This window comes from Arachis hypogaea, chromosome 7, assembly GCF_003086295.3.
Source record: "Arachis hypogaea cultivar Tifrunner chromosome 7, arahy.Tifrunner.gnm2.J5K5, whole genome shotgun sequence".
NCBI lineage: Eukaryota > Viridiplantae > Streptophyta > Magnoliopsida > Fabales > Fabaceae > Arachis > Arachis hypogaea.
Window position 1 is genome coordinate 2575852 of NC_092042.1, and position 27056 is coordinate 2602907.

Below are 27056 nucleotides of genomic sequence, written 5' to 3' on the forward strand. Positions count from 1 at the left end.
ATTTATTTTTGTTGTTCAATTTAATGTTATTCTTATAATTTAATAATTTGATTTAATTATGACCGATTCAATCGGATAAACCAGTGACCCGGTCATTTGACCTGGTTGATGACCTGGTTGCTTTTTTATTTCTTATGTATTTAATTACTTATTTATATTTATATGACTAATTTATAGTTATTAATTAGAGTACATAATTTCTGGTGTGAATGTATCAGAGCTTTAATGGAAGAAAGAAAATGGGTTTTGAAAGAGATAGAAGGGTCTGAGAGTGAGAGAGGAACGAAGTGGGGCATTGGATAGAAGGCTGGGATTTTACTCGAATATGAAAAGGGGTCCACTGGCTGGTTGGTGCATGTGCGACGTGTGGCAATGGTACGCAAATCGGACGGTCCGATTTGTTTACCCTCCACGCCAGTAATCGGACCGTCCGATTACATGCCCCCTAAATCGGACCGTCCGATTTCACCTACACAGCCCCCACACCCATGTAATGCACGCTAGACCCCAATAACTATGGAATACACCAAAGCTAGCCTCATATTAAAATTAAAAAAATGTTTACTTGTCATACCATTATAAAGAATTTTAAATTTTATATGACCAATAAAAAACCAATTTTTTTATAAGAACTAAAAAAAAAAGATAATTTCATAATCAATTATAAATTATTGTTTTTAAATGTTTTAGAATTTAGACTTTTAGTTATTATTGAAATGACTATAATACCCTCGTATTCTACCCTGGAGGGAGTAAGCAAATAAGCATGTTTCGAAACAAACGCAGAAAGCTTAGTATAAAAGTGAGAATCAGTAGCAACAACATTTCATAAACATCGCAATCCACAATCGCGAATCGCCAATCGCCAATGAAGATGATCGAGGTTTCCCAAATCGCTGCTGAGCAGCTTGTTCTCGAACTCAGCAACCCCGATCTCCGAGAAAATGCTCTTCTCGAACTCTCCAAGGTACAAAATAAAGTCTCGGTTTTTGTCCTTTCTTTTGGATTACAAGGATTAAATCCTTAACCAAAAAAGCTGCATTGTTTTGATTTTGACTTTTCAGCAAATGGGTTAATTTTCATTTCCATAAAGTTTTTTCCTTTTAAATTATTTCTTGATGTTATGTTTATGTTATGATTAACAGATTAAGCTTCTTTTTTTTTTGTTCTGGTAATTAATTTACACTGTTGTTGCACTGACACAAGTAATTTATTGAATTTTAGAAGAGAGAGTTATATCAAGATCTCGCTCTGTTACTGTGGAATTCCTTTGGCACCATTGCAGCGCTTTTACAGGTATATTATGTTATTTGCATTGAATTGTTTTCTATCAAGAATTCAAGATTGTAATGTTTGTTCTTTGGACCTGGTTTTCCAATTTGTTTTTCTCCATAAGTGGTGATTTACTAGAATTTGAAAATTCTAATTTCTTTGATTTTTGCTTCCAGGAAATAGTTTCTATATACCCTGTTCTTTCGCCCCCAAATCTTACTCCAGCTCAATCAAATAGAGTGTGCAATGCTCTTGCTCTTCTTCAGGTGAGATGAGATTATAATAATGTACTGTGAAATTTTGTATCATGGATATTTTCTCTGCCATGTTTCTTGTTTTCATGCCATGTTGTTAAGGTTTTCTTTTCCTTTTTTTGGTGTTTTTGATGCAGTGTGTGGCATCTCACCCTGATACAAGGATGCTATTCCTCAATGGTAATGTCTCTTATTATTTTATCATTTTTCACTATTTAGTGTGTTTGTTGTAATTACTAGTCTATTTTCAATCAAATATAAGATAAAACTTTTAGTTTTGGAGGATATCTTCTCCTCAATGAGTTGTACTTTTGCCTCTTGTTCTCTCCAATAAAATTCATTCATTTTTATGCATAAAAGAAAATGGTTTAAGATGCTTTGCTTGGAAAGTCTTTGGTCCAATAATCAGTTTCTATCTATACAAAAGAATCATGTTAGTAAATTTCAAATGCAACTCACACACCCTCAATAAATTATTTCTTGCTTGCTTTGACATTCCCATATCCATCTTGGCATTTTTTGGCTCACTAACAGATCAAACTAAAAAAAATTGTTCATTTTTTTGAACTTGTGTTTTCTCATGGGCAGCTCATATACCTCTATATTTGTATCCCTTCCTTAATACAACAAGCAAGTCAAGACCATTTGAATATTTGAGGCTTACTAGCCTTGGTGTCATTGGTGCTTTAGTGAAGGTACTGCATTCTTTCTGATAATGTTGTTGGACGCATATATACTTGATTGCAAGTATAATAATTTTTTTATTGGAACATTCATGTTGACAAGAGAACAATTTTAAAGTACTAAAAGTATTGCCACAAAACACTTTGTCATAGATAATCATATGGAAGTTAACAAGTGACACAGAACAATGTAGTAATAATAGTAGCTACTTGTTGATTATTTCAGTGGCTTCTTATGTTAGATTTACAATTAAATCTATTAATTTTCAAAGTTCAGCATCTGAAAATTCGGTATATCCTAATGGAGACATACAAATCCAACTTCTTTGGATGAGTTCATCAATTAGGGAATAAAATTTCCCCTACTATTTTAAGCCCTTTGCATGATTGTTGAATTTTTTTCCTGCCATCGGTCACATGTATAAGATTGTACCTCTTTGTTATCAATTGTGATAATTACTTTCCTGTTGATATTCACAGGTTGATGATACGGAAGTTATAAGTTTCCTTCTTTCAACAGAAATAATTCCGTTGTGCCTTCGCACTATGGAACTGGGAAGTGAATTGTCAAAAACAGTTGAGTTTACTTGTTTCTTGGTTTTTAGCCAATTTGTTTTAATAGAGTACTTTGTTTGGATGAATTTTGATTTGGTTGATATTTGCTGCGTCATTTTTTATCTTGTTCCAATAGAATGCTATTCAAGAAGTGTTTCACTATACTTTGCAACTTATGTGTTCTATGAGATTTCCATTGATAGAGTGGTCTTGGCATGATATAAAATGGTAAATGAATACTTATAATACTTGAATAAGCTTTTCTCTCAAGAACCTTATTGTCTTGTTCCTTTTTTCCCTCTTTGGAACTAATAGACCAATGTGAATATACATGAATATTACATGCTAGTTAATGTTGCATCCTTGTATTGTAGGATGCAAAATAATACTATAATATAATATAATATCTTATATTTGGTTGTCTAATAAAAGCTCTTGTATTGTAGGTTGCAACCTTTATAGTTCAGAAAATTCTTTTGGATGATGTGGGTTTGGATTATGTTTGTACCACAGCGGAACGCTTTTTTGCAGTAGGTCGAGTTCTGGGGAACATGGTGGCAGCTCTGGCTGAGCAACCCTCATCTCGCCTTTTGAAGCACATCATTCGTTGCTATCTTCGTCTCTCCGATAATCGGAGGTTGGATAAGTAGACTGCAACTTCCATGATCTTTTATTGTTGCTGTTCTCAACCTTCCTATCTCTAATTTCCCTGTTGTGGCTGGTTTTATTCGTTCAAAGTTTCTAACAAAACTGGCTTTCCATTAAAGCAGGGCTTGTGATGCACTAAGAAGCTGTCTTCCGGAGATGTTAAGAGATGCTACTTTTAATACCTGCCTTCGTGTAAGTACTACTTATGGAATTGATATGCATATTTTAGTAAAATGTGTTTGGGTTGCTTGATCAATTTAGTCATAGATTGAACCCTTGAAGAGAAAGAGTAGTAACTAGTAAAAGTTAGAGTTATGTACATGTACTCACTCATAGGTACATTGCGCCGACTCGCAACTCGCTCTCTCACTACTGGATGTAGCTTGGGAGGGTGAGTTGACTTGGTGTACGAAAAAACTCTCTTCATGGGATTCTCGGTTCCAAAGCTAATGATTTTTTTCATTGGACCTTATAGTATGTTTTTATGATGTGGTCCTGGTTTCATGTACTCAGGAAGACCAGACAACTAGGAGGTGGCTACAGCAGTTGCTTCACAATGTTGGAGTGAATAGGGTTCCTCCACTACAAGCCGGAGCAGGATTCGATCATAATATGATGGTGGCGTGAGGACGAGTTCTCGCTTCATCACGGATCTTCGATATCACCCTTTATGGCCCATTTATGAAACTTGAGAGATAAGTTTTGCAATCAGTGATGATTTTGTATCTAGTCATATGGTGGTTCTTTTGGTTTGGAAAGGTTGTAGTAGTGGTAATATTTTAGTAGACTTTTTTAGGTGGTGGTTTCTTTCTATACTCCACAATGATGATTTCTTAGAGTTGTTTTGAGTTGTACAATTCAGCATCCTGTGAGATTTCCTGCTGACATTATTATCCAGTAAGATTTTATCCAATAAAATATCAGATGCTTTTTTTGAAAAATTGAGCATTATTCTTGAAGGAGATGATTTTTTTTTCCCAGTTTAAGAGCTGGTGTGGTTGCAACTTGAGGTTTTTGAAGGGAAGATAGGAAGGGAGAGTTTAAACTGAGTATAGGTTGCTAAGGAATTTTGTGTCGGATATTTTCGTTTCCAAAAAAATTTATTACGTTTGAGTTTCTAAACTTTATAAATGTAAGACATATAAGTCTTTCTATCACATTTTAGAGAATCTAAATGTAAGACATATAAGTCTTTCTATTACACTTTGGAGAATCTATTTGTCGGATCTAACTAGGATTTTTATGTCTTATATAAAATTTAGGGACCTTAACTTAATAAAATTAAAGATGGGGACCAAAATATCTTATGCGAAATTATTTAGGAATCTATTTTGGTATATACTCTTAATTTTTTTTGTCTCTTTTTGTTTTTGCAAACCATTATATTCTATGAATCTACAATATTTTGCTGAGTTGTTGTCTATGTATGGAATATATTTAGAACATGACATTTGTTCAACATGCATATCATTATGTCCAAAATATCTTTCGATACATTTAAATGTATCCAAATATGATTAGGTAACATCATATCTAATTTTATTTTTGAATTTTTGATATATATTTGTAAAATGAAATTTAAAATAGTATGTATTATTAATTATCAATAAATATTAATATATTATTATAATTTTTTTTCAAATTCTTTATTTATAGATCTAACAAAAATTTAAAATTAACATGTCAATGTATTTCATATACGAGCTTTGTAGTTAATAACCAAATAAATAAATTTAAATTTATCTTTGTAATTATTTTTTTAAGTAAAAAATTTTAAAAATAGTTAAGACTAATCCAAGACTCGCAATTATTTTTCTTACCTCTGTGTAACAAGGGTCATAGTTGATGGCTTTGGTCTGCTCATAAGCAATAAATATCAACCCAACATTAAATTTTGGTGAAAAGTTTTCAGGGAAAATTGATATTAAAAATTTAATTAAATTTTTTAAATTATTTAATGATTTTTATTATCAATTTGGGAGTCTTGACTCTAACATTTTGTTTGGTTAGAAGATAGAAAATGAAAGGAAAGAAAATGAAAAGAAAGAAAATAAAAGAAAAGAAAATAAAAAGAAAAGTTGATTTTTTGTATGTTTGGATAAAGAGAAAATAGATTAAAAAAAATAAAAAAAATTTTTTTGTGTTTAAATAAAAAAATAAAAAAAAATCATTAGTATGTGAAATTATATTAATATTCTTCTATATATTATATATAAATTATAATATATTATATACAAAAGGACAAATACGTAATGATATAGTCACCAAAAAAAAAATACCTAATGATATCTATATTTATTCTTTTTTATTCATTTTCATGTTATGGAAGAAGAGAAAATTTATGGTGTACGACACTTCACTCTTTTTTTTTTTTTTTTGATGATCCAAACAAAGGAAAACTTAAATTTTTACCCAATTTTTTTTTTTATGTTTTTTTTCTCCCGTATTCTCTTGATCCAAACGGAGTGTAAATCTGTAAAACTTTAACGACATTTTTAATGTATATGAAACTTTAAAAGGTAAAAATTTAAGTAAAGTCGATTTCACATAAAATTAATATTTAAAAACTATAAAAATTTAATCAAATTAGTAAAATTATCTAATAAATATAAAATTGAAGTCAATTTCACCTAAATTTTTTACAACTTTAAATGACACAAGTGGCGTCAATCTGAGAATAACGCCAACTGACACGTGGTTCTTAAACGGGGCAGAGAGATTAATAACTCATCATCCGTAGTTTCAGTTTCCGTTTCCGTTTACGTTTCCGTTTCTGCTTCTGCTTCTTCTTCTTCCTCTTCTCCCTCTTCTCCTTCTTCTTCTCCCTGAGAGGCAAGTGAAGCAAAGAGTGTGTTAAAGATGAATGTGGAAGTGAACGTGGAAGCAGTAGAAACCATAATAGGCCACACTTTCCTAAACAGGAAGCTTCTAGAAGACGCCCTAACCCACTCTTCATTCCACCAATACCAAAATTTCGAACGCCTTGAGTTCCTCGGCGACATCGCTTTGTCACTCTCACTCTCCAACCACCTCTTCCTCACTTACCCCTCCCTCCAACCCTACCACCTCTCCCTCCTCCGCGCCGCCAACGTCTCCACCGACCGCCTCGCCCGCCTCTGCGTCCGCCACCGCCTCCAAAGTTTCCTCCGGCACCGCTCTCCCACTCTCCTTCCTAAGGTCCGATCCAGCGCATTGCATGCACTAGCTTCATGTTATATACATATATTACTGTGTTGTAATGATTTTGATGTGGTTAGTGGTTTCTTGTATAATGTAGATTCAAGAGTTTGCGGAAGCTGTAGCTGAAGAAGGCGATTTGGTTGCTCATGGTGGATCAGTGAAAGCTCCTAAGGTTCTTGCTGATATTTTGGAGTCTGTGGCTGGTGCGGTGTATGTGGACGTTGATTTCGACATTCAAAAATTTTGGCTGGTATGAATAACTGTACAAGCTGTTTAAATCACAAATTATTATGTAGTTGTTCTGCAGTAGCAATTCTGTTCCGCATTTTGTTTGGTTCGAATAGGATATAATTGAATAGAAACGTTCCTATTCAATCAACCTTGGATCTTTTTGGATAGAACAAACATGTTGCTAGGGATTCCCCTTTGACCTTGGTTTTATGGTTTATATATAGATCTTGGAACAAATTGCGCATTGCTGACTTGTATTGTTGAATAACTTCTTATGATTTGATTCATTTCATCAATCTAACCATTGAATATCTGCATTAATTTACAATCAATGTGTGATTAATTTACACTTTACAATGGAAGAAATTTAGTTTCTATTACTAAATAAACTATCATTTCTAACCATGAAAGATTTAAACTAACTTAATACTTGTCAAAGATTGGGTTAGTTCAAAAAAATTATCCAAAATTAGTAGTTTATTAGGGAGTTTTGTCGAATGTTTTGAGTAGTTTTGTCATACTAATCCAACCTTTGATGCATATCGAGTTAATTTACATCTATGGTTAGAATTGTCTGTGCTCAAATCTTTCATGGTCGAAAATGGGAGTCTACTCTTATTATTTCATTCCATTGGACAGATGAGTAGCTGCATTGGTTTTCGGGATTTTATTATTACATTTATAAGTTAGTTACTACAAGCTGTTTGAATTTACGATCTTTCATGTAGGTCAGGAAGCCATATTAAGGAACTGCTTTGTTTTGGCTGATACATTTGTTTGTATATTTGACATAATCATTGTTTTTGTGGTTATTCTGTGGAGAATTAATTGTTATTGTTTGAAGATAATTAGAGGTCTTCTGGAGCCATTAGTCACACCAGACATCGTCTCACAACAACCCCAACCAGTTACAATGCTCTATGAACTCTGCCAAAAGAACGGGAAACAGGTCGACATCAAGTACTGGAGGAATGATGGCAAAACCATTGCTAGTGTCTATGTCGATGGACAATTTGTGACGTCGGCTTCATCCGATCAGAAGGACATTGCAAAGCTTGATGCTGCCAAGCTTGCCTTGGATAAGATAGCAAATTCATTACCGGCAAATACTAGTATGCTTGAATTTTCTGCTGGAGTGGATGGTTCCTTTGAGATTGAATTTGCAAAACATGAGTTAAACGAACTTTGTGGGAAGAAAAAATGGTCAAAACCAATTTTTAGGTATGTAAGATCATAAGGATGCATTATCTTTTCTTCTGATTTCGGTCTTGTTAATTTTATTTTGTTCTATCAATGGAGTTGTATATGTCAAACTTTGCTTCTTCCTTGTAAACTAACTTCTTGATCCTCTGCAATGGTTCACAGCATCACAAACACTGAAGGTCAACCACATCAAAGGATATTTGTCTGCTCCGTTCAGGTAACAACAACAGAAGGTACATTCCAGATGACAGGCGAGAGAAGGACGCGAGTGAGGGACGCAGAAAACTCTGCAGCTTCTCTAATGATTCAAGCCTTACAAGAATGTAATCATCTTTGAATCTAGATCACAATATGAAATGTGTAAAGAGTTAACCTAAAATTCATTATAAATTGAAGGGTTGTATGATGCCCTTCTCTTCATGCACATTATGTTACAGCAATTCTGTACATTTAACTAAATGAGAACTAATTGACCGTAACTGAAGGTTTTCTTAGTTTAATGATAAGCAATTCCATGCATATTTTTGTGACAGAAATTTTGTTCATTGTGCTTACTAGAATACAAGATTACTCAGTGGACTTTGCTTGCAAACAAGAATTCTCTCTTTACACGCAAGTAGCTGCTTCTTTTTGCCTGCACACTACACTCATTTTTGCATTCTATCTCACTGTGTCTGTAGACTCCTACTACTGATTACTCTGCAAACACAGATTGAGTATTTGAACTGCACAGTTACACATGTTTGATGGGAAGGATCAAAATTTCAATCTTGAGCATAAAAGCTTTGACCTTCACTTGTTTATGGTATGGTTTTCATTGGTTTGGAATGGAGCTCAAAGAAATTTAATGGTTTAAATTGTTTGGATAGTTGAATGGTGGAAAATACTTCTTACAATAACAAGCCAGAGTAGGTTATGAAATCTAAGTAAGGTAAAGAAAATCTAGATTTTACATAAAATCGAAAGAGGAAATTAAACATGTAAAGTATAAAATTATAACAAGATTTAAATTGTAAAATTATCTGATCTAGTAGAACTTTTTAAGAATCGATTAAGTCATTCAAAATCGTAAGATCGAAATATTTTAAGAGTTCAATCGAATTTCTAAGATCCTTGATGCATATGGGGGTGTTGAAGAATATTATTGGTGGGAATAAACCATAAAACAATAACACAAGCATCCTCTTCATGTATGGACCCCTCTCCTCTCACTTCACACGAAGGCCACATATCAAAACAATAATGGAATTTCATAGTTCCAAAATAAATGCAAAATAATATCTTAATTTTGATTTTGATTGATGACTTTGCCATCACACAAATCAAAAGCTAAAAGAGACAACATCAGCCTTAATTATGAGAAAGAAAAAATATTTAAAAACTAAGAATAATTATCTTATAAAAATGAAATTCTGAGTGAGCACTCTAGGCTACTGATCCCTAAGAAAACACCAACATATATATAATTTTTCAATTTTCAACAAGCACCACCAAAATATGATGTGTACGCAATACCTTTATATATTTTAATTAAGAGAGAATGAAATCTGCATTCTTATTACTTGTAAGAGATTATATATTAACATCAGCTTAGAAAAGGGTAGGTGAATTTAAGGAAAAGAGTGCATAATATCTCCACTGAATTTACTAAGTGGTTCTAATCTAATTTTATGTAGTGTAATATGAGTTTTGCCAAAAGAAAAAGAGAAATTATATTTGTTGAATTTGTTATAGATAATTTTCATTATATATTATTGTGCTTCAATAATTAAATTGATAAAATATATATTCTATAAGAAAAATTATGAAATATATAACTTTACTGAAATTTAATCAGTGTCATTTGATCCTCACTTGTCTATGTATACATAAAGAAGGAAAAAATCAAGCAAGAAAAAATGTCTTGAACTAATGTTTTTACTACTTAAATTCAGACAAAACATGGATCCCCAACAGATTATTCTTAGTTTAAGGTTAACATAAATGGAAATGCCATCAATTTGAGTCAACAACAGTGTTCATAATCATAATATTGATACTGATAAAAATGGATTTTGAACTGAATGATTCTTGACAGGTGTATAATCAAGATAAGGCATGACCTCTCTGTCAAAGTTAACCCATCATCTCTTTTACTTTATATGCAGCTGCCTCTATAGTCTATAAAGCATTATTGTTTGGCTTGAAGTAACACTCTTTAGATATTCTTCTGGATAACACTGAATAATATGCATCCATTTGCTTTCTCCAACAAGCTTTTTGTAATATATTATGTAATTTTGGTAGGGGGGTCCTAAAGTACAATTAGTGATGTCAAAATCACTCTTAAATTTAACCAAATTTATGTTAAATTGACTAATATTAATATTGAAGTTTAATTAAGAAGTTAACACACACATAAACTAGCTTTATATGATTGAATTGATTGCTTAAACTTTGTGGGAATAACTTGTGTTAAAAAGTGGTTGATTTGATTCAAAATGTTGAATAATTTTGGTTAGAAGTTAAGTTGCATGGATAATGATATCATCTAAATCTATTAAGATAATACAATTATATCGTCTTACTGTCTTAGAATAGAAATATATAAATATCGAAAGATACAAATCTATTTAGAGAAAGAAACATGTACAGAAACAAGTAAAATATGTCCGTCTTAAACGAAAAACTTGTTCAATTTTTTGTCCGAAAAAAACTAAGGACATTACTTCTGTATTTACATTTTAAGACACTAACCAAACACAGCCTAATAAACCAAAGATTCTTCTCTTTGCATCTTCAGCTGCTTATAGAAGTTTCCAATGAAGGCCTCAGCTTTTGCAAAGAGCTCTTGGCCATTAACACCAGCAATCTCTTCTTCCATTTCAAATTCCTCCTCCTCAATCTCCATGACCATGACTTCTTCATCAGCTTCTCCTATGTACTCTTTAACCTTATCTACTTCACTATTATTATTAATCACACACTTATCAACAACCATACTATGCTTCTTTTCCTCATGTTCTGAGACATCACTTCCATTAATAACAACAATGCTTGAAGCTTCCCTTTTTTCAGCTATGGCTGCTTCTTGGGGTGGCTGCTTTCTGTCTTCTATAGGCTTAGAAAAAGCAGAAAGAAGACCAGCTTCAGCTCCAAGTGCAATGATGAGAACATTGAAGATGAAGTACAAAAAGGTAGGTCTAAGAGAAGAAGGTAACAAGGGTGTGATTGCAAGAAGAAGAGCAAGAACAATGAGAACCATAACTTGAGATTTCATAAACTCTTTGATCATGGTTTGATTTGTTTTGGTGAATGTGAGAAAATAGTGGCAGAGAATAAAAGGTTCTAGAGGGAATAAGTGGTGGAAAAAAGCATTGAATTGAAGGGTTTTGGACATATATTTATATATGAATGAATGTGGGAATGAATGAGGGGAAGGAAGAAGAGACACAAATGGTGGAAGTTGTCGTTTGCATTCCTTATATGTATATGTGTTCACTGAGACAAAATAACAAACACCTTTGTGGGTGTGTTTGGATATTCTGAGAAAACTCTTGACACATTTTTTATGTAATTGACATTTTGACAACAAACAACATCAATTGAAAAAAAAATTATGGATGGTGAATTACCACTGGTTTTAGTAATTTTTGCTACTTTTATCTTTTAATCGTATTAAATTTTTGTTATTTATCTAATTAGCAGTGCAATTCCGCTTAATTTTTTTTCCTCACTTAAGAAGTTAAAATGTAATCATTCGATATATATTTTATAGGTGAAATTAAGAAAAAACATAAGAAAAAAAATATTAAAAAATTAAAGATCATATTTTCCTTTCTCAGTTAAAAAAAATTGAAAAGATTTATTTTCTAATTAATATAGGTTTATATTTATTTTATTAATATTCGTGTTCTAATTCTAATTAATTAATTGTCGTTCACATCGATATAATAAATTTATTATTATTTTTAATTTAAATTTCGATAAAATAAAAACTAATTCCAATTTAACAAAATAAATGATGCAAATTAAACATATTTATTTGTGTTTATTTTTTTACATATTGGTATAATTTTAGTGTAATACTCAGTTATTGAATTTTATAGTATTTTTTAAAATTGTGAAAATAGTACAATACTTCCTTTTAAATTGACAATATACTTCTTTATATTGTCAATCTAAAAGGAACGTATCTCACAATTTTAAAAAACACTATAAAATCCAATAATTAAATATTACACTAAAATTTTTTTAATATAAAAAAATTAACCATTTATTTGCTCTATGAGCACATAAGAAATTTTCTACTTACATGGTCATGGAATAAAGTTGATTTTCATGTTCTAACCTAATTAATAGGCAGCGAGGTAGTTCAGTGTTACAAGTTTCATGTTATTGAACTTGAGAATATAATAATGAAATATATCTCTGGTTAATTATTTATTTGAATACAAAAAAAATTAAAGGCTGCACTTTCTTTAACAAAATGATCACTAATTGTTGCAAGATACAAAATAAAGTTTTTGTTCTCTAAAGTCTAAATAATTATGTTGCAAAAGATTTTCATATTTTTGTTACGTGATAGTTTTTCGATTTAATTATTTATAATTTTACCAAATTTATAATTAAATATTATATATTTTTTAATTAAAATTTTATATTATTTTTAATTTTATAATTAAGTTATTTTTATGTTAAAAATATTAAAATTAATAGAATATTTTTTTTAAAAAATATGTGATCAAATATTTAATTAGGTTCTTAATTATAGATATTTTTAATTTATAAAAAAATATTCAGTTAATGTTAATATTTTTTACACTAAAAAAAATCTAATTATAAAATTAAAGGTGGTATAAAGATTCAATTAAAAAAAATATATATAATAATCTAATTAAAAATTTAATAAAACTATAAAGATCAATAGGATAATCAAACCTAGTTTTTCAATACAGCCCAGTAATTAAACCTAGTTTTCTTTATATTTTTTTTAACCAAAGTTTTTTGAGTGTTAGAAAAATGAATCACGCAAGCATTATATGTGGCATGCATTTTGTTTTTGTTCACTTTATTCTGCTTAGGAGCTGGTTAAGTATTGCATCTTATTATAAGGACCACATTGAAAGGAGCAAGGGAATATTAAGTTAGGCAAAAGATTGTGACAAAAAGATAAACATTATCATAGGTTTTGCAATATGAAGAACTTTGAAAGTAGCCACATTGGTTATTGGTGTATGAGATAAAAAGAAAGGGACAATTGAACATGCATGAGAAATATTTATTATTTTATTTATTGATTGGAGCTTGCATGATAAGGTCGGTGAAAGTATATGTATATTCCTCCATTGCCTTCTAATTTTATTGGTGCTCCTTCATATGAAAAAATCCAAAGGGAAGAAGGTAAACCCTATTTGAACACTTTTTTCTTTTTAAGAAAAAAAAAAGTCATTTATGTCCTTTATTTGTAAAGATGAAAATATTGACTTCTCAAAGTTTATGTAAGATTCAATATTGTTATACTTTTTTTGGTAAATATAATATTAAATAATAAGCACTCTTATATTGTAGTATATAACAAGAACACTAATCTCCCTAAAAAATGTTAATGCCATTTTTTTAATAAATAAAATAAATTTCTTAAAAAAAAGTTTTTTGGTTCAATGCTCAAAAGTCAAAACCTTGTTTTATTTTGGTCATGATACCCAAACTTTTTTTTTGTATAATGATGCTCAAACTTAGTTCAAGGTAGGACTAACATCTTTTGATTTTGGGCCCATTGAATATCTATCCAGCCCAATTATGAGTCCACCAATCCACTTTTTCAGCCCACTTACATCTTTGTTAAGATTCTAAGTTTAATCTGGGTTTTCCCAACCCTAATAAGGCCCAATAATCTAAAGCCCAAAGATCCCTAACCAACCCATAACTCCAGTCCAAAAAAAAAAAGAAACCAACCCATAACTTGAATAAAGTGTCATGACCAAAAAGAATTGAAGTGTATTTTCCATAAGTGTATAATAATAATAATAACAATAATAATAATAATAATAATAAAACCAAGTTAGGTTGGTCTAGTGGTTAACTTACTAGTCTGTTTAAACAAGTGTCGGATGTTCGAATTCCGTCTTCTGTATGCAACAACCTATTGGTCAATGACAAATCCTTAAATAGAGTTCAGTACAACGGCAGATTAATTCTTAACCTATCGAGAATTGAAATGGAAGATACCGTGGAAAATAAATAATAATAATATATTTTTCAGTTTTAGGACATTAAGTAAAGAATGATCTAAAGGACTAGACTTCTCATTTGCATATCCCAAGAATTTTCTTATCACAACCTTTTAAACTTCAAAACTTTAAGGTATATTCCAAAGAAGTCAATATCTGATTATGGTTCTATATGTTGCCAAATGCATCATTATCCACTTTTTATTTTCTTAAATTAACATTTGGTCGCTCCCTCAACTCAAGAGTCTATGTTCATAACTACATGCATCGAGAATCAAGAATATCAAATATGGATAAAAATTAATTTAGTTTTTAAAAGCTCAAATTTTTAAAATTAATTTTTGAAAGATACAACTGTGAATTAGATTAATCTTTTCATTAGTTAAATGATGTACAAAATATAATTATTTTGACAAATTATTATTTAATTAGCGAAAAGACCAATTTAGTTTACTATTATAACTTAAACTTAAGTGTTTGATCTTTTGAAAATCAAATTCACAAATAAATCATTTTTAAAAAATCATTTTGATTATTAATACTAAAAAGTGTAGAAACTATTTTTGGTCAATGTGGAATTATCACGGCCCTTAACTTTAGTGTATAGAAACTATTACTTGGCCTTATATATGAAACTGCTACGAAACTTCTTTGGCTGTTGTCATTTTTCACAAACTGTTTTCATATTTTAAACTCTCCAAAAAATAAATAAATAAATAAATAAATATTAGTTATAGTGTTCTACCGTGGAATATCATTTTCTTGGTAGTTAGAAAATATCAAAATAAACCATCCCTAAAAAAGTAATTTTTTTTATACCAAAAATAAGAGACTCAAACTCGTAACCTCTTAATTGAATATGAGGAGATTATGTTATTTGAACTATAACTCATTGGTCCTAAAAAAGTAGCTTAATTATGGAGTAAATAGCACCTTACTGGTATTTATTAAATATTAATTCACATATGAATTAGAAATTCATCTCGGATTAATCTTATTTATTAAGAATTACTATTTATAATTTTATGGAAATTATATAAAGTGGTGGCTGCCATTTGCAAAAGGTTGGAGTTTGGCTGCTAAAGAAGAATACTAGTAAAATATAGAGAGTGTTTGGAATATAAAATTAATTTTGTATTGTTTTGTAAATAAGTTCAATTCTATTATTTTATTTAAATATTGAAAATTATAATATTAATTTTAATAGGAGTTGAATTCAATTAAACTTCCTTCTCCCATTTTCCGGCCATTAAATCAAAATGCATGGACCCATTAACTACGGCTACATGCATATTGAATTAGATTAGACAATGGTGGATGGCCCAATTAATTAATTAAATCCTCAATTTTCAACTTCAAATATTTAAAAATCATAGTACATATTTTTTATATAAAAATATTTAATAACAAAAAAAGAATTAATCAAAAATAGTTAAAACTTATTTAATTAGTATTTATTAATTATTATAATTAACTAACTATCTTAAATTTTAGATGTTATAGTGTTTTTAAATGTATATTTTTTAACTGATTGTTGATTAATTTTTATTATCTCCTAACCGAATCACTTAATTTTTCTACTATGTATGAACGTTCCTCTTTTATTTAGCAAATTATATTAGAATTACTAAGATAGTAAATGCGAAAATGATTTTTCTTTATATCACAACATATGCTTAAATATTTATTTATATTTATATTTATATACTAAAAACTAGTCTCTATTATTTATTTTAGGATAAAAATATATTTTTTTATTCTTGAAATTTGTTAAAAAATTAAAAAATACTCCTAAATTTTATTTTGTTTCAATTTGCCTAAAAATTTTTCGAATAGAATTAAATATACCCATGACTATCAATTTTTCAAAAAATTTAGCACTAAGTCAACAATAATTTCATAAAAAAATTAACATAAATAAATTAGATATAATTATTATGCATTCCTATTAAATTAGTCTTAAATTAAAATATAACTATCAGGAATATATTTAATATAAATAAAAATTTTAAGAATAAAATTAAAACAAAATATAATTTAAAAATATTTTAAAAAATTTTAATAAACTTTAAAAATAAAAAATATATTTTAATCTTTATTTTATTTTAGTGGAGTTTGGTGATGGAACTTGAGCATCTAATTAATATTCTAATCCGGTAATTCCATTCAAATTTGGATTCACTACATACAAGGAAAGGTCGTCTTTTTTGACTAAATCATTATGTATTTTTCTTTTTGAGCTTTCTTGAATTGATTGGCCAATCCTAGAAATAGTTCAAGTTGCATTTAGATTGATGGCAACAAATAAATAAATAAATAGACATAAAGAAGATGCAATCAGTGTGAGAGAGCAGACAAAGGTGTGGGTTTCTTACAAAAGGAATGATCCTTCTGTTGATTCCGAATCCTGAATCCTTTTTATTTTAATTAATTAATTAATTAATTTCCATGGTTCTTGTTTCCTTCTCATTCTCCACCCCATGAAACATTGAAACATCATCTATCATTGTCGTCCATGCCATTTTCATTCCCATTCTATTCAAAATAGCACTAATATTAAATGGGAGCCACTTAAAAAAAGACGTTTAAAATATTTTTTTAATAATTAAAATTTAATACATATAATCGATTAAATCATGTTATTTTTGTCAAAATTAGGTTAAACAAATTAATTTAACCGAAAAAATAATAAATCAAATATTGAATATGGTATAAATTAATTTTATTTTTTTTATAGAAAATAACTACAATACCCTATTATAACAAATAACTAAAATATTTCTATTATATATATTAATTTTGAAAATTCTAAATTCTAGTCTTTTATTTTTCTGTTGTTATAGAGTTTGGATTTAGAATTTTCAGAATATATATATATATATATATATATATATATATATATAATAGGAGTATTTTAATTATTTTTTATAATAAGGGTATTGTAGTAATTTTTATAAAAAATAATATTAATTTAGACTAATTTAAAATTTGATTCACTATTTTTTGCTCAAATCAATTTGTCTAGCCTAATTTTGACAAAAATAATACGATTTAATTAATTATATGTGTTAAATTTTAATTATTAAAAAATATCTTTAAAAAAGACATTTTAAACGGAATGGTCCCTTAAATTTATATGCTTATGAGCTAACACAATATTTAAATAAACTTTTTTTATATGCATTAAAAATAATCATTAAATCAATTATTGATATTCGTGATACAATATATATATATATATATATATATATATATATATATATATATATATATATATATATATATATATATATATTATCAAATAATGTATTTTTAGAACATTCAAAATTTGAATAAACTAGTGTTAACTTTATTTACAGTAAAATTATATTCAATTTATTTTTAATATATTTAAATATAATAATGTTATTTGTATATAAAAAATAAAATATTAATCAGCTATAAGCTATTATGTATAAAAATATAATGTATTATAATTTAACATTTCACGAAAATATTTTATTGTCTCAATTGAATTATTATTATTATTAAAAAATATTTAATTAACCTAACATGACTTGATTGAGATTACATAAAATTAATTAAGAAATGAAGTTTCTTAACATTTAGAAATTTAAGCTCAAAATATCGTTAATTAAAAGTATTTATGTACTTTTATTTAAAAGTACATTGTTAAATAAGTATTATATATTTGTGTTTTATTTAAAAGTTTATTATTAATTAATAAATTACTATATATATATAAGATAGAATTCAAGTTTTTAATCTTTACTCAAGGGATCGAATGAATTTATCTCAACACGTTAATTATTTCATTTTTTTACTTATTTTATTATTATTAATATTTTGGGCCCAATGATATTGAAAGCACGCAAATTGTACGACGCACACATCACGTGGAGTTGACGATAGATCACTCAACTCTCTGCTTCGTGGGGTCAAACACATCACCATTTCTAACCAGATTTTTTTTCATAAGTTTCAGGCCCTTCATTTTCGAGTTTTATAAGAAGGCTTGAACCTACGATTTTTAAATAAATATAAAAAAATTATATTATTTAAATTTTTTTATCATAAAAATAATAAATTATTAATATAAAATATATGTTATGATCTAAGTCCGGCCCAATCGTCCCACAATAATTCGGTCAATAAGTGGAATCACCACTCTCGCCCCAAGATTTTAGGGGCTACCAAATGATCGAATTATTAGTCGAATATTTAAATTCAAATATTAATTATATTTTATTTATTTAAAAAATAAGATAAAATGATTAAATTTATATAAATGAAATTAATATTGTGATATATACATCTCTAAAATTTTATTTTTAAAATTTATTTTAATTTGATAAGATTGAACCGAAAAGAGTAGGTTTCAATACTTTAGATAATTTACGAACAATATAAAAAATAAAAAAAATTAAAATTTATTTAGCTGATAAAAATTACAGCATTTTTACTTAATAAAGAATATAAGGATATTGAGTTTTTTTTTAAGATTAATTTTATTTGATAAAATGTATTATTTTTTCTATAATTATGAATTAGTTTTTCAAAATATATGTGGACAATTATTCAAAAAATATTAAAAATCAGAATAAAATTTGGTTTTTATATTTTTATTCTTTCTTTAATTTTTAAATAGACAAAAATGGTCAAAAAAATTCAATTAGCATAAAATTATAAAATTTATACGGTAGAAAAATTATTTTTAAATACATTTGTAAAAAGTATGCAAATTTTTTATCTCTATAATTTCGAAAGCGGGGGAGGGGGTAAGACTAAATTGTAGTTTTTCTTATTAATCTTATTGTAAGGACTTAATTTTCATATAATAAATACAAAATTACACATATTGTATATTCAATTATATATTATTATATTGATAAAAATAATTTTTTTTTACTTAATCAAAAGAAAAAATATATATAGTTAAATAAAAAAGTGTCTAAAATATTTTAAATTTAAATTCTTATTTAATATTTGTTGGTACTTCCGTGAGTTATAGGTTGCCACTCATTTGTGATCACAATTCATGCACATGGCCATACACTATCATCACTACGACATTATTTTAGGTCCACATAAATTTATTATATGAATAATAACCAATAATTAACCATTGCTCTATCTAGCGAGTTTGAACATATTTACGTGTATTTTTCACAACGCATTATTCTTTTCTTCTTCTCCAAGTCCAAGAGTTACATGGGTGTTTTTGGGACTTGTAGAAAATAATTTGATGGTGATGTTGAATTGCTTATTATAATGAATAATGAAAAAAAAACAAAAATAGTAAAAAAATTAGGATTCATTTGGATATGTTCATAAGTTTTTTTATTTTTAATTTATAAAAAAGTATAATATTAATGTATTGTACAATTTTTAAAATTAAATTATAATTTTTAAAAAGTTATTTTATTACTTATAAAAAATTAAAAAAATTATTTTTTTCATAATAAATTTTTTTTTATTATTTTTTTTTAAAATAAATATTTTTAGAACTAAAAATAAACACAAAATAACTTATTTTAAATTATTTTTTTAAAATAAACTTAATTAAGCTATTTATTTAAATTAGACTTTAATAGGATTGCAACTACTTAACACATGTTAAAGAAAAAAAAAGGTTTTAATTATAGGGTAATTTAAAGGGAGAAAGCTAAGTAAATGGGTTAGTAATATTATTTGGATTAATAAATTTATGGTGTGAAATCCCATAACTTCTTATTTTCTCATCATTGGCACCTTTATCTCAAACACGGAAGGACAAAAATAGCCACAAATTTAATTTAACTAATATATGTTGCTGTGTTCCTATGTTTTGCACGAAATAATATACAAAAGCATATAAGATTTTTTTTATTTTTTAAATAAAAACACACACAATAATTTTAGTTATAAAAATTTCATAAAATTAATTAAATTTAAATTTTAACTATTTTTAATATTAAAAATAATGAAATTTATTTATTATTACAGCAAAACAAATATTATAAAGAATTATTTTTGTAATAAATATACATAAAATTATTTTATATTCTAATATCATATTCATTATTTATATTAAAATAATATGACAAACATTGTTATCTATTAAAATTTATAAACATATTATGTCTGTTTTTAAGTTAAAGTAGATGTTTATATACCTAAAATAATTTTATTTTTTTATTAATAAAAATATCTATCAAAATTGCTAAAGATAAAATAAACACATAATATTTTATCTTAATTCCTGTGGAATGATATAAAAGATTTGTATCTAAAATTTTAAATTGGCCATACGTAAAATAATAATTATTGATACAATTTTTTTTTACAAAAAAATTGTTTTGTAAAATAACAACTCAAACAATAACATGAGAATAAAATAATCAAATAATATATATTTAAATTAATTAAATTAAATAATCTATATAATAAATTAATTATAATTGTTTGACTCAATAAAATAAGTTAAATAAATAAAAAATATATATCGTATAAAAATTATAATACTTTAATTTTAAAAATTATTAATCAAAATATATAAGATGAAAAAATTAATCTAAATTAAAACAAATCAATTCATTCATTATAGTTAAATCAAATATATAAATAATATAATTAATTTGTTATAGTTAATGTAGTCGAATAAAATATTAAATAATTTAATATTTATTTTAATTTAATAAACAAATAATTAATTATAATTTTTTTTAAAAATTATTAATCAAAATATATAAGACAACAAAATTCATACAAAATAAAACAAAATTTATTTATTTATTTGAATTAAATTAAAAAATTAATCTAATTAATTAATTATAATTAATATAGTCAAATAATATATTATAATTTAATAGTTAATTCTATCAAATTAAATAAAATATTAATTAAGTAACGTATTTAAATAAATCAAATAAAATAAATAAAAAAATATGTCACGCGATTTTAATAATATATAATAGATTAGTGGTGGTAAGATCAATACGTTTAATAGACTCTAATCAGTGGTGGTGGAGAGAAAATTCTATATTAAGTAATAAACACGATACTTCTAGAATATTCAATTATAAGATATTTTCTAAAAATAAAATGGTGTAAATATATTACCTCTTATTATTAAATAAAAACAAAGAGACTAATTAGTGAGTTTGACATTTAATTATAGTTTTAGCTCTTCTTTAAATATTTATTTCCAATTTCTAAGAGTATAAAATAACTAGTTTTTGACACGATGTTAACTAAAACTCTTTTTAAATAAATAAATTGAAAAAGAGAGAAAGAATAATTCAACTTAATAATTAGTACTTAAAATTTTTCATGTTGTTATCTTTTTTATTAAATTTTATAAACAAAAAATCTTTCTGTTATGAAATTTAAACTTAAACTTAAAAAAAAAAGGGAGCATGAATTGATAGAGACGTGAACCACGAGTTAAGAAAAAAAATGTAGTTTTCCGAAGTAATTGCTATAGATACGGTCAAACCAAACAACCCACGCACTTTCCTTTTTATTTATTTATTTATTTATTAAAGTTAATAATTAATAAAAAATATTATGTATATACAAAAAAATTACTAAATTTGTATTTTAGCATATATTTGAGTATCTGATTTTTTGGGCATGATTTTTAAATTTTAAGTTTTAACTAATAAAGAATGAAACATAATTTATATATGATTTTATGATTGTATGTGTGATAGCATCTACAATACCAAGAATATTAATAAACTCAATTATTGAAATTGTTCAGGATATTCTTTTTCAGTTTTTAGAATCTATTTCTTAGTTCAAGATTCGACTCCTCTTATTTTACTAACTGGAATCAAAATGAAAATAAACTAAGGTTATGAACTTAGAATCTAAAATTTGATGATCGAGTCAATTCCATGATTCTAAGTTCATTCCATACAGAACGAGACCAGTTTCTCTATTTTTTCTAAAATATTATATCACACAATTAAATTTCACACTCTATTTAATTATAGAAAAACAATTTATATATACTAAAAATATATTATTTTTAAATAAGTAATAATTAGAATAATCAAATTTATTTACAAAATTATAACAATATAATATTTTTATAAAATATTAAATACATATTTCTATAGATGACAACTATTAATATTTGATTATATATATGTAGTATAATTGTTAATTACAACTCATTATATTATTGTATAGTAGTTCAAAATTGTTAATAATTTCAATAACGAATAATAAATGTGGGGATTTTGTATTCACATTTTTAATTATTTTCTTCTATTTTTAAGTTATAAATTTTTAAAGATTTAATTTGATAGATTTAAAATCTGAAAATTTTTACATTATTGTCTAATTCGTATAATTGTTGAAGTAGTAGCAATAATTGTAAACTAAAGTCAATATAAACTTTTTAAATTAACAATAATATAAATTTCTTTATGCTACCAATATATATAAAAAGAAAGTTACAAAACTTATATCAATCACAAATTAAAATAAAAAACACAGACATATAAAAGAACAAATATTTAATTAGTTAATGATATTAATTACTTTCAACCTGGCATTATATTAGTAATTTTACCAAATAAAATTTACAACTTAAAAACTAAATATATAGTAATTGCAATTTTGATAGTAAAAAAATATTAATTATATTATGTATATATTAAAATTAACTCTTAAAATAATTATTTGTATAAAATACATATTAAAAATATATAAAATAATAAATATTTATGTAAAAATAAATGATAATAAATTTTTAGTTTAAAATATATATTTTTTAAAAATATAAATATATTTGGTATTTATACAAAGGTCAAATTAGTTCGAAAAGTAATTTTGATAACTATCTTTTATATTAATTACATAAATAATTATTTAAAAAATTAATATAATTGTATAATTATATTAAAAAAATACGATAACTTTTTACAAATATATTAAAAAAAGAATAAATACGTATCTAGTGTGATAAGATATTTTAAAATTTAAAAAACAGAAACACTAATTATTCAATAAATACTCGTAAATATATTAGATAATAATTTAGTCTAAACATTTAAAAATAAAGTGAAAACTCATGTGAAGTCCACTTCACGTGAATATATTTAAAAATTATTAGATAAAAATTTAATCAAATCAGTCAAATTATCTAACAACTATCAGATATCAAATTTGTGAAGTCCACCGCTTCTAGTTGTTGCCAATTGTCCCTTGAGAAGTACTGAAGCCACCACGTTAAGTAAGTTGGTTGCAAACACAAAAACATGACAAAACAAAACAAAACCCATTGATTCATTGATTCACAGCCCCAAATTCTGGACAATTTCTTTCCACTTCTTATCTCTTCTATATAACGACGCATTCCGCTCACCACACTTTCCATCCACCAAACTCCAAAGCTCGAAACTTTCCATCCCTCTGCATGTTGGGTACCTCTCAAATTCTCAGCTTTCATTCATTCGCATAACAATTTCTCGGAGAGGGTGTTAACCCTGTGGTAGAAGAGTTGCTGACATCACGGCTATTCACGGAGCATCTCGGGTTCTCTTTCATGTCCGAACTGTACGACGCAAGGGTTGCGTAGTTGTTACATCCAACCCTTCGCCGCACGGTGGGCGTGGTGCTCTGCCTTCTGAAGGTGGTAGCCCCTCCGACCTCCTCTTCCTCGCTGGTGGCGGTTCTTCTTCCTCCTTCTTCTAGTTTAGTAGCTTAGAGTAGTTGCTTCTTTTTTTCTGCTACTTTTTCTTCTTTTCTTAAGCCTCTGCTAAGTTAACTTCAGCTGCAAATTTAGTGAGATCTTTGTGTTCTTCTTCTTCTTGTTCTTGTTTGCTTTGTTTGGGGTGTTTTTTGTGAGTGAGAGAAAAGAAAAAAAAAAGAAGAGAAGATGTTGAGAATTAAGAGGGTTCCTACTGTTGTTTCTAATTATCAAAAAGAGGAGGGTGGAGAGGCTACTCGCCCTGTTGGAGGATGCGGTCGTAACTGCCTCAAAAGCTGCTGCATTCAAGGTACTTGGAACTTGGAATCTTCTATCGTGCCCTTTTTTTTTGTGGTACATAAATATATGATATATTATTTACTGGTTACTTGGTTAGAGTACATAACTTATGTTGTGTGTTTGGATCAGCTTAATAGTATTTGAAGAAACTTATAATTTTGAAAAAAAAAAGTGCTTGTGATTTATTTAAAGTAACTTATAATTTTCTATGGGGTATGTTTGTGTTTGTGATTGATTTGTGTTTTCTGGTTTTGAGCAGAGGCAAAGCTTCCTTTGTATGCCTTCAAAAGGCTTCAGAAAGCTAAAGGGAAGGACTTGGCACTCCAAGAATGTGGGGAGCCACCTGTGGCCTTCTTGGATTCACTTATTCTTGGGGAGGTAATGGTGGAACTCTGAATTTCAGATCACGAAAAACTATTTACAATTACAAGTCTTTTTATGTAATTTAGTTCTTCAAGGTTTGTTTTTGTTAAGATTTTTTCCTATTTTTAAAGTCTTAGCATTTAGCAGCTTGTTTTTGTTCATTGAAATTTGGAAGTCATTTGATGGCAGTGGGAAGAACGTATGCAGAGAGGGCTTTTCCGGTATGATGTTACTGCCTGCGAAACCAAGGTCCAGATTGTTTCTTCCTTCTCTTAATTTATCTCTTATTTTGGGATCTGATGTTACCTGTTAGTCTTTTTGAGCTTTGAGAATTTAGAAATTTAGATGCATAGATATGTATATGAGATTGGTTTTCATGTGTTCTGTGATTTTTCTGTATAGGTGATTCCGGGCGAGTACGGCTTCATTGCACAGCTGAACGAGGGACGCCACCTCAAGAAGAGGCCGACTGAGTTCCGTGTCGACAAGGTCCTGCAGCCTTTTGATCAGAACAAGTTCAACTTCACTAAAGTTGGCCAAGAAGAGCTCCTCTTCCAATTCGAGTCCAGCGACGATGGGGAAGTCCAGTTCTTTCCAAATGCTCCAATTGATGTTGACAATTCTCCTAGCCTTGTTGCTATCAATGTATGTTTTCTTAACTTGTGCTCAATTTGTGTCTTTGATGGTTAATTAAACTATATATTTATGATAGACACTTTATATATGTGATGATGGTCTTTCTTAACAGGTGAGTCCTATTGAGTATGGGCATGTGCTACTGATTCCCCGGATTTTCGAGTGCTTGCCCCAAAGGATTGATCATGAGAGCTTCTTGCTTGCACTTCACATGGCAGCAGAAGCTGGAAATCCATATTTCCGTCTGGGTTACAACAGCTTGGGCGCTTTCGCCACTATTAACCATCTTCATTTCCAGGTAACGGTTACTTATCGTCATAAGATTAGCATGACACCTTAGTAGTTATGTAGATTTGTTTACTGGAGATTACATATTCTGTCAGTATTGAATTGCAATTTGGTTTTGATTTTGAATTGTGCAGGCTTATTACTTGGCTGCACCCTTTCCAATTGAGAAGGCTCCAACTAAGAAAATTGCCAAATCGAACGCCGGCGTGAAGATCTCTGAACTCCTGAAGTATCCTGTTAGAGGTCTCGTCTTTGAGGGTGGTGATACACTGGAAGATTTGGCGAACATTGTTTCGGATGCTTGCATTTGCCTTCAGAACAACAACATACCTTACAATGTTCTTATTGCTGATTGTGGAAAACAAGTCTTTCTGTTGCCACAGGTACAAATCTTTCTCGATAATCACTCATCTTTCGAAATACTTTTTTTCCGATCCAAAATTTTCAGATTATTGATGCGATTAGGCGAACAGTGTTATGCAGAGAAACAAGCTCTTGGAGAAGTGGATGCTGAGCTTCTTGACACCCAAGTGAACCCTGCCGTGTGGGAGATTAGCGGCCACATGGTTCTGAAGAGGAAGAAGGATTACGAAGAGGCATCCGAAGCCAATGCTTGGAGGCTTCTCGCAGAGGTCTCGCTTTCTGAGGCGAGGTTTGAAGAGGTCAATGCTCTTATCTTTGAAGCCATTGCCTCTTTTGAGTTGGAAGTCAAGGCTGAAACCTCCGAGGAGGAAGTCAATGCAGCGAAATCAAAGGCTCGTCCTGCCAAGGCCATGGTGGCTGGTACACAAGAATGCCTTGTTCTTCAGTAACAAGGTTTTCATTATTCATGTCAACAACAAACATTACTACAATTATTCTTCTACCTTCTAGGTAGAAGCTACTTTTCAAGTTTCATTATGTTGTGCCTTAATGAACCAAATAAGCAAGTATGCTATGTATGCATGTTCTTGCTTTTGTGTGGCTTTGTGTTGCTTTGTTATGCTTTACGCCGTCTTTTGACTTCGTAATATGTAATAACTACTCTCATGTAGCTGTTTGATCCATGTAGTCGACCCTGTCTACCTAGTGGGATAAGGCGATGTTGTTTCTGTAATAACTGCTCTCATGAGCTGAATGTTGACTTGTAAGTGCTTGTCGTGTAATGAAATTGCTTGACATGATGTATGAATATACCTAATTCTTCATTTCTTTGCCAGAAACCTGCCACATTAAGTTATAAAGCTTGTATATATTGAGTGTGTGCTGTATTTTTAGGACCATATTAATGATTGTTCTTCTTTAGAATCTGGTTTGAGGTGATGCCAGTTTTTCATTTTTCTTGATCTATTATTGTCATTTGATATTGCTATTAAGTTCTAACATCAAGTTATGATCCTTCTAACACGTTTATGTGCTATCATCAAGTTATCAATTTGATCAAATTTTGAGAATTATCCATATTATTAATTTATTATGATTTTTCCCCTTTTTGATCTCTCTCTAAATTAAGTTCTGATCCTTTGAAGTCCATCCACAAAAATGCTTCAACCATGGATTCTCAAGCACT

General features: G+C 28.1%; 4 protein-coding genes across 10 annotated transcripts; 3 read left to right on the forward strand and 1 right to left on the reverse strand.

The window, feature by feature from the left end:
- Positions 1-713: 713 nt before the first annotated feature.
- LOC112701932 (uncharacterized) lies at positions 714-4353 on the forward strand. 7 transcript variants are annotated; one of them, XM_025752751.3, is made up of 9 exons: positions 714-967; positions 1225-1296; positions 1449-1538; positions 1664-1706; positions 2115-2221; positions 2690-2785; positions 3211-3410; positions 3535-3604; positions 3926-4353. In XM_025752751.3, exons 1-9 carry the CDS (start codon positions 869-871, stop codon positions 4037-4039), a joined length of 891 nt encoding a protein of 296 aa, XP_025608536.1. In that variant the 5' UTR covers positions 714-868; the 3' UTR covers positions 4040-4353. The 7 variants fall into 7 exon arrangements, with proteins under 7 accessions (XP_025608536.1, XP_025608535.1, XP_025608538.1 ...); XM_025752750.3 differs by having other exon boundaries at positions 755-967; positions 3532-3604; XM_025752753.3 differs by having other exon boundaries at positions 755-967; positions 3211-3401; positions 3532-3604.
- Positions 4354-6121: 1768 nt separating this feature from the next.
- On the forward strand, positions 6122-8562 carry LOC112701933 (ribonuclease 3-like protein 2). Its single transcript, XM_025752755.2, has 4 exons — positions 6122-6589; positions 6690-6842; positions 7668-8044; positions 8189-8562. The coding sequence occupies exons 1-4, from the start codon at positions 6272-6274 to the stop codon at positions 8361-8363; spliced, it is 1023 nt and encodes a 340-aa protein (XP_025608540.1). The 5' UTR covers positions 6122-6271; the 3' UTR covers positions 8364-8562.
- A 2009-nt stretch (positions 8563-10571) lies between these two features.
- On the reverse strand, positions 10572-11649 carry LOC112701934 (uncharacterized). The gene has a single exon (XM_025752756.3). It carries the CDS (start codon positions 11403-11405, stop codon positions 10773-10775), a length of 633 nt encoding a protein of 210 aa, XP_025608541.1. The 5' UTR covers positions 11406-11649; the 3' UTR covers positions 10572-10772.
- An 11621-nt stretch (positions 11650-23270) lies between these two features.
- On the forward strand, positions 23271-26709 carry LOC112701936 (GDP-L-galactose phosphorylase 1). Its single transcript, XM_025752757.3, has 7 exons — positions 23271-24230; positions 24480-24598; positions 24773-24832; positions 24986-25228; positions 25332-25517; positions 25642-25890; positions 25981-26709. Exons 1-7 carry the CDS (start codon positions 24110-24112, stop codon positions 26317-26319), a joined length of 1317 nt encoding a protein of 438 aa, XP_025608542.1. The 5' UTR covers positions 23271-24109; the 3' UTR covers positions 26320-26709.
- The last annotated feature ends 347 nt before the right edge of the window (positions 26710-27056 follow it).

What these genes read in the sequence shown, in the direction of transcription:
- LOC112701933 (XM_025752755.2), top strand. Translation starts at nt 6,272, where the DNA reads ATGAATGTGGAAGTGAACGTGGAAGCAGTAGAAACCATAATAGGCCAC. An exon ending in ACATTCAAAAATTTTGGCTG is followed by an intron (nt 6,843 to 7,667) that starts GTATGAATAACT and finishes TATTGTTTGAAG; the next exon opens with ATAATTAGAGGTCTTCTGGA. An exon ending in TGGTCAAAACCAATTTTTAG is followed by an intron (nt 8,045 to 8,188) that starts GTATGTAAGATC and finishes AATGGTTCACAG; the next exon opens with CATCACAAACACTGAAGGTC.
- LOC112701936 (XM_025752757.3), top strand. Translation starts at nt 24,110, where the DNA reads ATGTTGAGAATTAAGAGGGTTCCTACTGTTGTTTCTAATTATCAAAAA. An exon ending in CAAAAGCTGCTGCATTCAAG is followed by an intron (nt 24,231 to 24,479) that starts GTACTTGGAACT and finishes GGTTTTGAGCAG; the next exon opens with AGGCAAAGCTTCCTTTGTAT. An exon ending in ATTCACTTATTCTTGGGGAG is followed by an intron (nt 24,599 to 24,772) that starts GTAATGGTGGAA and finishes ATTTGATGGCAG; the next exon opens with TGGGAAGAACGTATGCAGAG.
- LOC112701932 (XM_025752750.3), top strand. Translation starts at nt 869, where the DNA reads ATGAAGATGATCGAGGTTTCCCAAATCGCTGCTGAGCAGCTTGTTCTC. An exon ending in CCATTGCAGCGCTTTTACAG is followed by an intron (nt 1,297 to 1,448) that starts GTATATTATGTT and finishes TTTTGCTTCCAG; the next exon opens with GAAATAGTTTCTATATACCC. An exon ending in ATGCTCTTGCTCTTCTTCAG is followed by an intron (nt 1,539 to 1,663) that starts GTGAGATGAGAT and finishes TTTTTGATGCAG; the next exon opens with TGTGTGGCATCTCACCCTGA.
- LOC112701934 (XM_025752756.3), bottom strand. Translation starts at nt 11,405, where the DNA reads ATGTCCAAAACCCTTCAATTCAATGCTTTTTTCCACCACTTATTCCCT.